General features: G+C 36.1%; 2 protein-coding genes across 4 annotated transcripts in view; both read right to left on the bottom strand.

Moving 5' to 3' along the window:
- The window catches only part of LOC107749767 (nuclear factor NF-kappa-B p105 subunit-like), a 31,026-nt gene extending 29,082 nt beyond the window's left edge, over positions 1–1,944 (bottom strand). The window contains exon 1 of one of the 2 annotated variants that reach the window (XM_016564937.1): positions 1,591–1,944. The gene's annotated coding sequence lies outside the window, so the exon portion shown is untranslated. The other variant, XM_016564938.1, reaches the window with a different exon arrangement.
- Positions 1,945–3,222: 1,278 nt separating this feature from the next.
- LOC107749768 (ubiquitin-conjugating enzyme E2 D2-like) overlaps positions 3,223–13,019 on the bottom strand; it is a 12,849-nt gene continuing 3,052 nt past the window's right edge. For both annotated transcript variants that reach the window (XM_016564940.1, XM_016564941.1), the window contains exons 2-7: positions 9,404–9,467; positions 9,280–9,311; positions 9,049–9,126; positions 7,738–7,843; positions 7,503–7,596; positions 3,223–4,096 (exon numbers count right to left, since the gene is read on the bottom strand). In XM_016564940.1, coding sequence (XP_016420426.1) covers positions 4,051–4,096; positions 7,503–7,596; positions 7,738–7,843; positions 9,049–9,126; positions 9,280–9,311; positions 9,404–9,467 — 420 coding nt within the window. In that variant the 3' untranslated portion in view covers positions 3,223–4,050. The remainder of the gene's footprint in view (positions 4,097–7,502; positions 7,597–7,737; positions 7,844–9,048; positions 9,127–9,279; positions 9,312–9,403; positions 9,468–13,019) is intronic.

Genomic DNA, 13,019 nt, shown 5'->3' on the forward strand with positions numbered 1-13,019 from the left:
GCCAAAGCACAGCGCCCTTAACGCACACTAAACCCACACTATCTCGAATACCGCTCCGAAGCGCTATTCGAGGCTTAGTGTATCCCATCATGCATCATGTTCTGGAAATAAATCGTGAGACTTTTTGCCGATATCGCACGAGAGGTAACGGAAACCTTTCCAGTGTAAGTATATTAATACAATAAATAGATATTACATATAATTTGCTAGAAAAATAAAGTGTTGCACGTTTCATTGGTGTAAAGATGAGTAGTGGTATTTATTTTGTAAACATTTGCAAATTTTTATCACTTAATTAGAAGCGCCACAAATTAAATTCTGTCATGTTATAGGGACTACTGACTGAGCAGACATTTAGAAGTTGATTTTAAAATGCAAAGTATTTAAAATTAAAATAACGCTATGTAAACACTTGCATTTTTACAACACTGTAAGTGTGTCCCATCAGGTAATGAAAAGTTCGACACACTTGTGGTCTTCATCCTCACTTGAACACTTGGGCCAAATACAGGAAATACGTCATATAAGTAGTCAAGTGGTCAAGTGCAAAGACCACAAGTGTGGGTATTTGGACAAGGCACTGGTATTGAGAGACGGCCACTACAGGAGGCGAGCGACGCGACGAGACAAAATACAATAGAACCTATTATAATCAGTGATGCTGTGGGCGCAACACTACAAATCCCGAACAGTAAACTGATGCCTCGTTCTATAACATACTGACACAAAGTACAAATGATTTGTAAGGGTCGATTTGTCGCATCTAGTGTTGACTGCCTCAAACAGTTTTTTTTTTTTTTTTTTTGGCTAGTAGAAGTTATGAATGGCCGGTAACTTAAACAATTTAGTATCCAAATTGGCTGGTGAGTGAAAAAAGGTAATTTCAAAGCCTGGTTATATAAATCAAGAAGAAGGCCAAAGCATTAAACGTGTAAAAATGAATGGTATGGTCATAGGCAAAACTGCTACTACTGTTGTCTTTATGTAAAAATCTTGCACGGCTGTTTTAAAAAAGGATGAAAACATCTGTTGTGATTTGTAGGGAATGGGTTGAAAAAAAACTTCGCAATTGTCTCGCCACCTAGCCTAATGGTGTTGTGACCTGCAGAACGGAACCAGTGAGCAAATCATTTGTGGGCTTTAAATCTATTTGATAGATGTCCGCTAATCTAAAACAAACTACATGCATCAGTTCGTGTTTGGAACATCAGAAAAGTACTGTTCGAACGGAACTTTTATTCTAATCAACTCCGGATGTTCGGACCGAACGCGCCTTGATGCCCAGATATAGGCTACTGTATTGGTACATTTTGACACACAGCCAGCATAGCACATATTAGCCACTCAAACGTTTTACTGTCGGATCCCGACTAAAATTTCACCAAAAGCACATTAATGTGCATCACGAGGTGGTCGTACTCACCCAAACCAGCTTATCAAAAGTCCTTGATAGCTGAAATGTGCATTTGGCCTCTGAGGCAGAAGTAGGAAGTTCAGCAACACTTGATACAAAGTATCACAACAACCTTTAGATGGCAACATGGGCAACTCAAAGACATCAAGCATGGCTGGATCTACGAGGCTGCTTACCTTTCCTGATTGATATCCGAGATTCAGAATCAACATCAAACAGCTGAGATCTGGGATTCAGAATCAAGTTTTCCTATTCGTTACAACTTATTTCTCCATGTTGCGCTGAAGTCAACTAATGTAAGCTGATAGAAAGTCAGTTCAAGGCAGGTTCCTTATTCAGGGTGATTGTTGCGTCTGCCAGACATGGATATACAGAAGATCCACTGGGGTTAAAAGGCAGATCGATAGATCGATCAATCGATTTTAATCGCCTGTCGCGAATGGTCACAGTAAATCATGTCGAGATCTACGCGATCGTTTGAATAGACAGCTTGACTTCCTTATTGGAAATTCCCTGTGACGTAACTTATGTTCAACATGTCTTACTCTCAAAAACGTCCTCTTGCGCCCACGCGTGGACACCGGTGTGAGAACCCACTATATTTGAATATGAAATCAAAAAGTCTAAAATGGTTTACAGGTCTCTCAGGCTGCTTTGCTAGCTGGTTCTAAAGAGGTCAGGGTAGGAGACTCTTTAAACCATCTAAGATCAGCAAACAAACAAACAAGTAAATGAATAAATAAATGGTATTTTTAGCAGCAATGACCAGTAACTATACAGTGGTGGACAGTAACGGATTATATGTGATCTGGATTGCGTAGGCTACTTAATCATAGTCCTACTTGAAATTATATTATTTTACATTTTAAAATGCGCAGTCAGATTAGTTACTTTTGACTGATTACATGTTATTCACACAATGACAGATTTGATTACATGTTATTCACACAATGACAGATTGTTCAAATTGTTCATAATTTATAGATTTTCCCTAATTAATCTTTCTGTCTTTTCAAAGCATACTGCTTTTAAGTAAGAACAGGTCAATTTTCCACAAGTCAATAATTTAACAACACATTTGCATGTTCTTAATAGTCACATCTTTTTTTTTTTTTACATTTTGATTGTCTTTATTTTACAATTATTTATTTTAGTTTTACATTTTTGTAAAATTTAGCTTCACAAACTCCAGTCTGGGAAGCCCTGACATGTCGTTTAATGCACTTCAATTTTTTTTCTTTGTATATTATAAATACACAAGCGCATATTTGTGTACTACCATCATGCCTTCTAGTATAAAGATATACCGGAAACAATTTATTTTCCCCCCTTTGGACCTGGCCACGTGTCTGTGAGATTCAACCATAAATATTAACAAGATTTAAAATATCTTAAACATAAGAATGAATGCATCAAATTAACCCCCTTTTTTAAGTAAGGGGATTAAAAAGCTCAATAAATTCTTATTGAACATGGGCACTCCTCTACATCTATCCACATATACATCAATGACGTCATTGGTAGTGAGGGGGTCTAAGCTGCTATTCACCTCACAAATGGGAGTTCCTCCTTCAGAGAACTAATTGTAGTCCAGCAGTTGTTGAGAGATCAGAGATCTAGAAACATGGGCCGAACAACTATAGTGTCAAATTCTGTCCATTCACCTAATGTTATTGTACCAGATTAATGTCTCAGACATTGAATACAGAGAATTGAATCAAGTACAATTGTGATGACAATCAAGGTTCTCAAAGCAAAAAAAAAAAAAAAAAAACCCCTCCCAATGGTACTCCAAAGGAAACTCCAAATGATAGTTTAGCAACTTTATTGAGCAAACAAAATGAACAGCTAGTAGAGCTATTAGTTGATCGGTCATCCATTGAGAGCTTCCAATCACATATATTCAGTGCAATGAGAGAACAGTGTTTAGGAGGATAGACGAACTAATAGCTCCCCATTCTAAAAACATCAAAAAGAGGAGAGAAAATGAGTAACAAAAGTTCTCAGACTCTAACAGTGGACATGTATTCGCTTAACTTTGTCTGCAGATATTCATTTTTGGCAGACCACAGACCAATTACCTTAATTGTTCCATTAACATGCAAAATATATATTTTTCGTAACTGCTGATACAATGACGTGACTGATTTGGTAAGAAACAGTCAGTTATAAGCAATAATATATTTCACAGACCATAGTTCTCATTGCTATTGGAAAAGCATATAAAAACATGAAGGCCAACCGAGCAACAGATCGACATCTCGTGGTACGCTGGCACCTTCAGAATCGTTGTTTCTTTTTCTTAAATAGCACCTCTAGCCAGTGGCATGAGTCAGAAGCATTCGATGGTTTCACCTTAGTTGTTTTTTTTCTTTTTCTTATCTCAATAAAAAAATGGCTGCGCTCGTAGTTAAAGCATGCTTCTTTGACACGAGCATTTTTCTGAACATAAAGTTGGTGATCTTTGCAATGTTGTGGTCTTTTTTACAGCATGTGAATGAAGGTTGAAGGGGGTCAAAATAACCAAGCAGAACTGCTATGGTCTGAATACACGGGGAGCTGTCAATTCATTGAGGGGAAGAAAAATTTTTTTTTTTTTTTTCCAGCTATACTGCATGTCTGATGTTCTTCAGGTATCACATGGCGTACTTTTGAGTCCATTCCCGAGCTATTCTGTTGTACCTGTGCAAGAGAAAGAGAAAGAAAGAGAAATGAAGTGTGGCATTGGTGCAAACGCTGTTGCAGAGGCAGTGTCACACATGCTGGGTAAGCGGACCATCTGCCAACTTGGCTCACACCAACATAAACGCAGAGTGCAGAAATGACTGAAGGTCAAACACAGTGGCATCCTCTTCACTTCTACACTGCAACTCTAAACATTCCTTCTGTTATTTACTTTGGTGCTGGTAAAAGCCTGAAATGTTTACCTCAACTAAACCTTCTGTCATTAATCCTATGATAAAGCTAGGGGTGTCCCCGACTAAGGATTTACATAGTCGAATCAGAATTGTCAAGTCTTGCCCATAATCAACTGATAGTTGAATCGTGTGTGTGTGTGGGATGTGGGATTTCTTTCACACACAGCACACAAAAACAACTCTCTAATAAAGCCACCAAAACTGCCTCTCGAGTGATAAACGAAACTGACAATGCCGTTTTATCTTTTTTAAGTTGAAATGAAAGGCAATGTGGATAAACATTCATAAAACGATTCCTCATAACATTTTAAAGCCACAATGCACAGAACATCACACAAAGATATAGAAGAAAATGTATAAAAAAAAATTGAATCAATAAACCTAAAAAATAACAAATAACTTCAGAAAGGCCACACTGCAGACAGGATTTGCATTTCACATGTCGGTAAATCCAATTAAATTGGCTAAATTGCCTGTGCAAGCACGCTCTAAGTACAGCGCAACATCGATGCGCTGAAAAAACAATCAAGAATTAATTTACAGAATTAAATTGGAACAGAATATGTCAGAATCAAGTCACAAGGTGCAGAACGAATGTGTACAAAATGCCTGAAGTGCAGGGGAACATATATTCAAAACACAAGCCACAAAGAGTTAAATTAGATAACCCTGAGTTATCAATAAATAAAATGAAAATAAAGAAATCTTATCCCAGACATTGTTAAAGATTTAAATCCCTGCTGCCAAGATGCTCCTCTGTTGGTCACGGATAATGGAAAGTGAAACTCAAATCTGTCACAGGGGTGGTTGGATTTATTCACGCACGTTAAAGATATTTATTATACTACTATAATAGTATAATATATACTATATTATTTACTATTCGGGGTCACCCCTGTATAAAAAAACAAAACAAAAAAAAACATAAATGGGCCATAACTGGCTGGCATGTGTGTGAGCCACTTCTTTTTTCATACACAGAATTTCTATATAATTTTTCAAGTGGACTTTTCCAGTCATGGAAATGAATTAAACCACAACCAAATTAATAATGCATAAATAAAAATGATGCAGGAAAACCACATTAGACATTTTCACCATCCTAGGCGAGTTATGAACCACACCAAATTATGCACAAACATTTCTTATTTTCCACTGCCATGCTTACTAAGAGTATATTTATTGAATAAAAATAATACAGTAAAAAAAGTAATATTGAGAAATATTATTACAATTTAAAATAACTGATTTCTAATGAATTTATTTAAAAATTGTATTTATTGACGGCAAAGCTGAATTTTCAGCAGCCATTACTCCAGTCTTCAGTGTCACATGATCCTTCAGAAATCATTTTAATATGCTGATTTGCTGCTCAAGAAACATTTCTTATTATCAATGTTGAAAACAGTTGTGCTGATAAATATTTTTGTGGAAACTGTGGTAGATTTTTTTCAACATTCTATGATGAAAAGAAAGTTCTAAAGAACAACATTTGAAATATCATTTTTCTATAAATGTCTTCTTTATCGTCACTTTTGATCAATTTAATGCATCTTTGCTGAATAAAAGTATTGAAAAAATCTTAATGAACCCAAATTTCTGAATGATTTCTGAGTGCTTGTCTACTATGTAATACAATTTTCAAAAGCTGCATCCAGTTATGAAGGCCATCAATAACATTAGCACATCCAGTAGTAGGAATGCTAACTAGTGACCAACAGTACTGCAACCTTGGTGATGTCCAGAGATTAGTAAGCCCTTTTCATGCTCACACAAAGACACTCTCCCATGATGCATTGCTCACCTTAATCCCTATAACATGGCATATTTCTCTGTCCATTCCCTGGCTAGTTTATTATACCTGAGGGGAGACATCAAACTAGCAATTCACACTACCTAAAAGGTATCTCTTATTAGGGTTGTGACGGTGAGGACATTTTCCCACCGGTTAATCGACGTGTGACAACACCGGTAATACCGGTATCACCGTGGGGGCGGGGGTGTTCCCTCTTTTCCTTCACTTTTAAATAGCGGCAATTCGGTGTAAAGCAATTGTTCGTTTGAATTTCCCCTCTTTTCCTCGCTTTCCTTTGCTTTTAAATAGCTTAAAAGCGCTGTGCGCATTTTACTTTCACTTTCGAATTATCGGCAGTTCGGCGTCAATTGCTTGAATGCAACAACAAAATACAACGTCAAACTCACTTTAGCCTATATATAAAACATAGAACTTTTATTAACAAAACAAATAAAAATACACCATGCTATAGGGCAAGCTATGCCTAATATAAAATAACAAATAACTTACATAAAGTTTAAATAGACAAAACTGGAAACAAGTAAACATGTATAATATATAACCAAATAAATAAGAAAAGTAGAACGTTTATTAGCAAAACGAGTAAGAAAGCTTGGACGCACAGCATACACCTTGATGTAAAAATAAATAAATAAATGACACAAAGTTTAAATAAAGTAAAAATCAGCAAACAATGTGGAACCAATTAAATAAGAAACAAATGTTTAAAAAAAAAAAAACCTTCCAAAATCACCTTAGATAAACGGCAAAAGTCAACAGGCTTTTCAAAATCCAAAATATTGCCAAACAGGCGCTTTTGCATCGTCTTGTCTGTCCCACCTCACCTCACTCTTCTTGTCAGTCAGCTCGACTCACTCTCCATACTGGATAAATGAAATCTGATCTGTGATGCGACTGTCACTGCATTGAGCAGCCGCTTTCAGTTTTTAATTGTAGTGTGTCTCACCCCACTCTTCTTGTCAGTCAGCTGGACTCACTCTCCTCACTGGATACATGAAATCTGATCTGTGATGCGACTGTCGCTCGGCACGCTGCATTGAGCAGCCGCGTTCAGTTTTTAATTGTAGTGTCTGTTACTTTTACTGAACTAAATTATTTTTATTACTATAAAAAATCAAAACAACGGTGGGGGTCGGTGCCGCGTTGGGCAAGTGACGTAACCGGTGTTGCGGCTTAACTGTCACCGTCAGCACCGTCTATTGCGGCAAGCCTAATCTCTATTATACAAACCAGCTAAAAAAACAATCAGCCTGGATTAAAACAGTAAAAATGTCTTTTATTAAAAATAAGCTTCTTTTTTAATATATAATTTTAAAAATTTTATTTATGAGGCTTCAGACACAAATATACTTACTTTTCATTGTCTGTTTTATAGATACGTGCTATCTCTGGCACTAATGGATCATCTGGGTTTGGATCACATAACAGTGAGCAGATGGACAATAGAACTGCAACAGAAAGAAGAGAGAGGTTGGCACATGGCATAGATAATATCAGTGTATGTCTTGGCTATCCCATAAAAACACTCTTAAGAAAAAGGTACTCTATTACAGTCAATGCTTTTGTTTTCCTATTTTTTGTTGGCTCACCTTTAGAGATAGTTAACGCAGGAGACCACTGCGACCTTAGAATATCCAAACAGATGCTGCCATTACTGTTAATATTTGGGTGATAAATTCTTGTGGTGAATGCAACCTACAAATTAGAGGGTGAAACAGACAATCAGACCACATACATTTCAAACCCACCATTGAAATTTTACTGTACATCCTTAGAATGTTCCAATGTTTCCTCTAAGCTGCACGCAAAAATGAGTTGGGAAAGCCATTTGATTGAATTCTAGTAAATACAAAATAATCGCAATGCTCGGGCAAATTGCTATAGAGTTGGTGTCACTATAGAGTTAAAACCGGTGAATGCGGTTTACAGGTTTCATAGAAAGAGAATGATGTGCGCCAAAATGAGTCACTGTAGAAATCAAATACTTTAATGGTTGCGGACTAAATAGCTCAACACAAGAACCAACGCAAATGCAATGACATGTGAAATAAACGTTGTGTTGTAAAGAGTGGTGGAAATAGTGGATGATGGGCACAGAACAGTAAAAAACGGTAAAAAACACAAAAGACATTTACAGTCACACAGGTGTAGTAGTGTGCAAAATCTACTACATAGGAATGTTCAGATAACTATATAAGAATTCACATGTTGATATTTTTTGAAAATATTTAGCTTACAGATCTCAGTTTAAATGCTTCAGTTTGTTTTCTACTCTATTCTATTCTTTTTTATCCTATTCTATCAGATTAAATGTTTCAGTTTGTTTTTATATTATATTATAATTTTTATTTTTTTTTTGTGCGCTGTACAGGAATGGTATAAAGAATGTTTTTGCTCAGACGGCCGAAATGACTGCCCATTAGAGAAAATCTCATCATCCCAGTTGAGTGTCTAGCCAGCGGCAACAATCAACTATGGCCTATCTGAAAGTCCCTCAACAGGCTACGAGTAGGCCATGGAAGATGCCTACAAACGTTACATGCTTGGGGTCTCTCACCAACCAGCAAATGCGAGTGCGGTAGCGAGCAAAATATGCAACACCTCATGCAGTGCAGCCTAGCACCGCAATGCTCAGATCATGATCTAGCAGAGCCCAGCTACCACGCCATCAGTTGTGCTACACACTGGAAAGATGTAATATAAGATCGTAGGACACGAAGAAGATTAGAGAAATGTTTTGCTCAGCAAGAAAAAACAATTAGAGGGAACATTGGTGTCGTCTGACAATAGTATGTGCTAAAAAGCTGCTGAGAATGCAAAATTTCATGAAACAATCTAAAAAAAAAACTGCTCTTTACAGCCAGATTAACCTGTTTGTTTAAATAGTTAATTATTCTTGCCTTAGGTGGTTTGAAAGGGTAGTCTGTAGGAAAATGAATGGTCAAGAAAAACACACCCCCTTGATATGGACTGTCATTCTGTAAGGAAATAAAGACTTTTAAATAAAGATAAACAGAGCAAAGTTACTTGATAGTGAATGCAGTGGTAAAATAATGCAGATATCACATGCAAATAAATGTCACAATTCATCATTAATATGCATATGCAAATAAGAACATATATCCACTTACAGGTCCCATAATTGTTGCTTGCCAGTGAAACACTGCAAATAAAGAATAAAAAAATGTCTCATTAAGGTGAGCTCTGTGACATGCTCTGAGGCAGGTAATGAAAACAAAGAGCAAAATAACTCACAGTCATCTCCAACCGGTCCTGCTGAGCACTGCGCTGGAGGGTCCCGGCCCAGATCAGTCAGTTCCTAAAGAGAGAGAGTAATGATGTATCAGTAGTACTAAACAGAAACATTCAAAAAAAATAATAATTTGGGAATCCAATCAACTATGTCATCTTTTATCCATCCATACAGCTCCTATACATTTCATTCCTGAGGTCAAAATGAAAAACTCTTCGCACTATATCATGCTATACTGTAAAACTATTTTAAAGAGATAGTTCTCCCAAAAATGAAAATTCATAATTTACTTACTCCGTTGAAGGTAGACAATGACTTCCACAATATTTTTTTCCATACTATAGAAGCCACTGTCTACTGTCAACTGTTTGATTACCAACATTTTACAAAATATCTTCTTTTGTGTTCAACAGATAAAACTCATACAGGTTTGGGGTTAAGTGATTGATTGATATATATAAAACAGGCTTCTATACAAGACACAGTACAAACATTCAGTCATCAAGGTGGGTATTGACATAGTTAAACAGCTGGTTCATAATGTTATGTAGAGAATGATTCATTTAAAAATGTAGGTTTTTACAATAAGAGCAATAAGTGAGGACATGACATCAGTTATAATGCCCCAATTTGTACTGATTGATAAACTCTTTTAATTTGCTGGGTGAGCAAATTTGACTCCAAGTACATTGTCAGTCATCGTGTCATTTAACTGGTTCTATTAAAATCCACATTTAGACACTTAAGCAGCTGAAATCTAAGACGTCTCTGTAGGAAATAGACTTGATGAGCCCTTTCATTTTAATCCAGATTTCACACTGATGTATTCCTCTCCCAGACAGATAACGCAATTTATGAACTGTCACAACTACATGGCTCTTCTGTCCCAGAGCCCCAAACTGTTGATTCTGGAGAACAATCAAAGCGGAGACTCATGTCATGTGTCATCAGGATTAGATGGGAACAGTGGACAGATTATCCTTTAATTTCACTCACTCTCACCCTCACTGATGTGAATACTGACAGCTTTCTCCACTCTGGAAAAACCACAGGCAGGAAATGACAGTACTGTCATCTTCTTAATGCAACTTTACGAAGAACATCAACAGAGGTTGATTGAGCAAAATGTTCTTTTGGTTTCCTCACAGTCACCTAAAAGCCACAAACACCAGGAAAGGATCAATTTCAGACGGTTTTGATTTTGGTGTCAGAATGAGGGTCATATTCAAAAAAGTCTATTGTGATCATCTATTTGTACCTAGTTTATAGACGTTATGGCCCAGAAATAATTCCTTTTATATAATGTACATCACAGGTCATTTTAAAGTCAAACCAATTTAAGTTATTGTGCTAACTCAGCCAAACAGCAACCAAAAGATACAGTGTGTTATCATGATTATTGGAGCCTCTAAGAGCTTGTCTGAAAGCTAGTTCACGCTGCCCAAATACATGTCTGAACTGTAGTTAGTTGTAACTTGTAAGATTTAAAATTTTGGAAAACAAAACTCAAGTTCACACTCTCGCAGCAAACTTTTTTTTTTTAAAATAACATTCAAGATTTTACTTGTTGTACAGTTGTCATCACTGTTCACCGTTAAAATCAACAAATGAAAAAGTAGTAGTTTTGGATGAAGTCTTGGTTGATGCGACCAGAGAGACAAGGAGCTTTTACTAATATTCACTTTTCTGTTTATTGGTTCTTCAATATATTCTTCAATATGATTAAAAGCATTCATGGAGGGTTTCTAAAGGGTTTCTCAAAAACAGATTCACAAGGTAACGTATTTAATATGTTTGTTTGGATGTTTTTTTTTTAATTACAGCCATTCATTAAATTTTAAATATGTAGCTAACAGTTAGACAATTAATTTATAAAGTGTTTATACTACAGTTCAAAAGTTTAGGGTCATTAAGCTTTTTTTAAAGAAATTAATACTTTTATTCAGCGTGGATGCAGTAAATTGATCGAAAGTGAAAGTAAAGACATTTAAATTGTTACAAAAGATTTCTTTTTCAAATAAATGCTGTTCTGTTGAACATCAAAGAAACCTGAAAAATGTGTTATGGTTTTCACAAAAATATTAAGTAGCACAACTGTTTTCAACATTGAAAATAATTATAGGTGTTTCTTAAGCAGCAAATCACTATATTAGAATGATTTCTGAAGGATCATGTTAAACTGAAGACTGCTGAAAATTCAGTTTTGCCATCACAGGAATAAATTAAATTTTAAAATATATTAAAATACAAAAGTTATTTTAAATTGTAAGAATCATTTCACAACATTACTGTTTTACTGTATTTTTTATAAAATAAATGCAGTCCTGGTGAGAAGAAGACACATACTTTTACAACTTAATGTTATTATTAGTGGTTTGTTTATTATTATTATTATTATTATTATTATTATTATTAATAATAATAATAATTATTATTATTATTAAATGTTATGCATATTAGCATAATGCAGATTGCTGTAGCCTAGTAATCACTATTGTGTCAAAAAACTAAAATACCAAAATAATCTTAACAATAATCTTTATCAGAATTATCTTTAAAAAAAAAAAAAACCTATAATGGCCACTCAGCTCCTATAGCACTTAACCAAGGTTTTCAGGCAGTAAGTACAGATTTCAGTGTTTGTGCTTTGGCTACATTTCTAGGTGAAATGGGTGTTCACAATAAGGTGAGTGCACAATAAGGTGCTATGGCCCAGAGTGTTCTCTTTTTAATATTTGTCCACTAGGTGGTGGTGTTCCATGGTTTTGCCTCTCTTTCAGAGCGAGCGTCAGGTACAGGTGTGGAGTGTCAGAGAGCAGTGGGTGTTCTGGACTGGGCCGCCGTTCATCTTCCCTCTCCAGCCCTGGATTGTTTTCTTTTTGTTTTCTTCTTTCTCTATACTTATACTTTATTTTTGTATTGTTTGATTTATTCTTGATTAAATGTTTATTTGTTAAACTTGGTCTTCGGTCCCCTTTTTGGTAATGTTACTTCACTCAGAGTCAGGTGGTTGTAACAAAGGTTAGCACTGGTTTAGGTAATAATGACAAATGTTGCCATAATAAACTGATCTCTAGCCACACCTAGGCATTAAGACAATAAGGAAATAACTGCCATTCTAGAGCTTTCGGTCTCTCTTTATGGGAAAATACAGTGACTATATAAACCACTTCTGAGAAAATAGCACATTTCTGAGAATTCACGTATGCAAAGTGCATACAACCTTCTGGCGGCGCTTGCCTGTGCATGTAAGCATGTTAGCAGACAGGAAATAGAGGTCAGAGGTTTCTTTGATGATGAGGGTGTCTAAGGTGGAAACATCAAAACAAACACAGGTTGACTGTTTAGTTCATAATATTGTTGACAGTAGGGCTGCACGATAAATCGCATGCGATATTTAACGCGCATCTTGTCAGTAAAGCCATTCTGTAATCAGCGGTAAATCTCCATCACGTGCGGGCTTTCACATTGAGCAGCATTAACTACACAGAGCCGTTGTTCGCTGACGAGCTGCGCAAAACCACGTTCAAAATTGAGCAGCATTAACTACACAGAGCCGTTGTTCACCGACAAGCTGCGCAAAACCACGATCATATTTTGCGCATGTTTTGCGCAGCT

The sequence above is a fragment of the Sinocyclocheilus rhinocerous genome, unplaced genomic scaffold (assembly GCF_001515625.1).
Source record: "Sinocyclocheilus rhinocerous isolate Xijiao unplaced genomic scaffold, SAMN03320098_v1.1 scaffold860, whole genome shotgun sequence".
NCBI lineage: Eukaryota > Metazoa > Chordata > Actinopteri > Cypriniformes > Cyprinidae > Sinocyclocheilus > Sinocyclocheilus rhinocerous.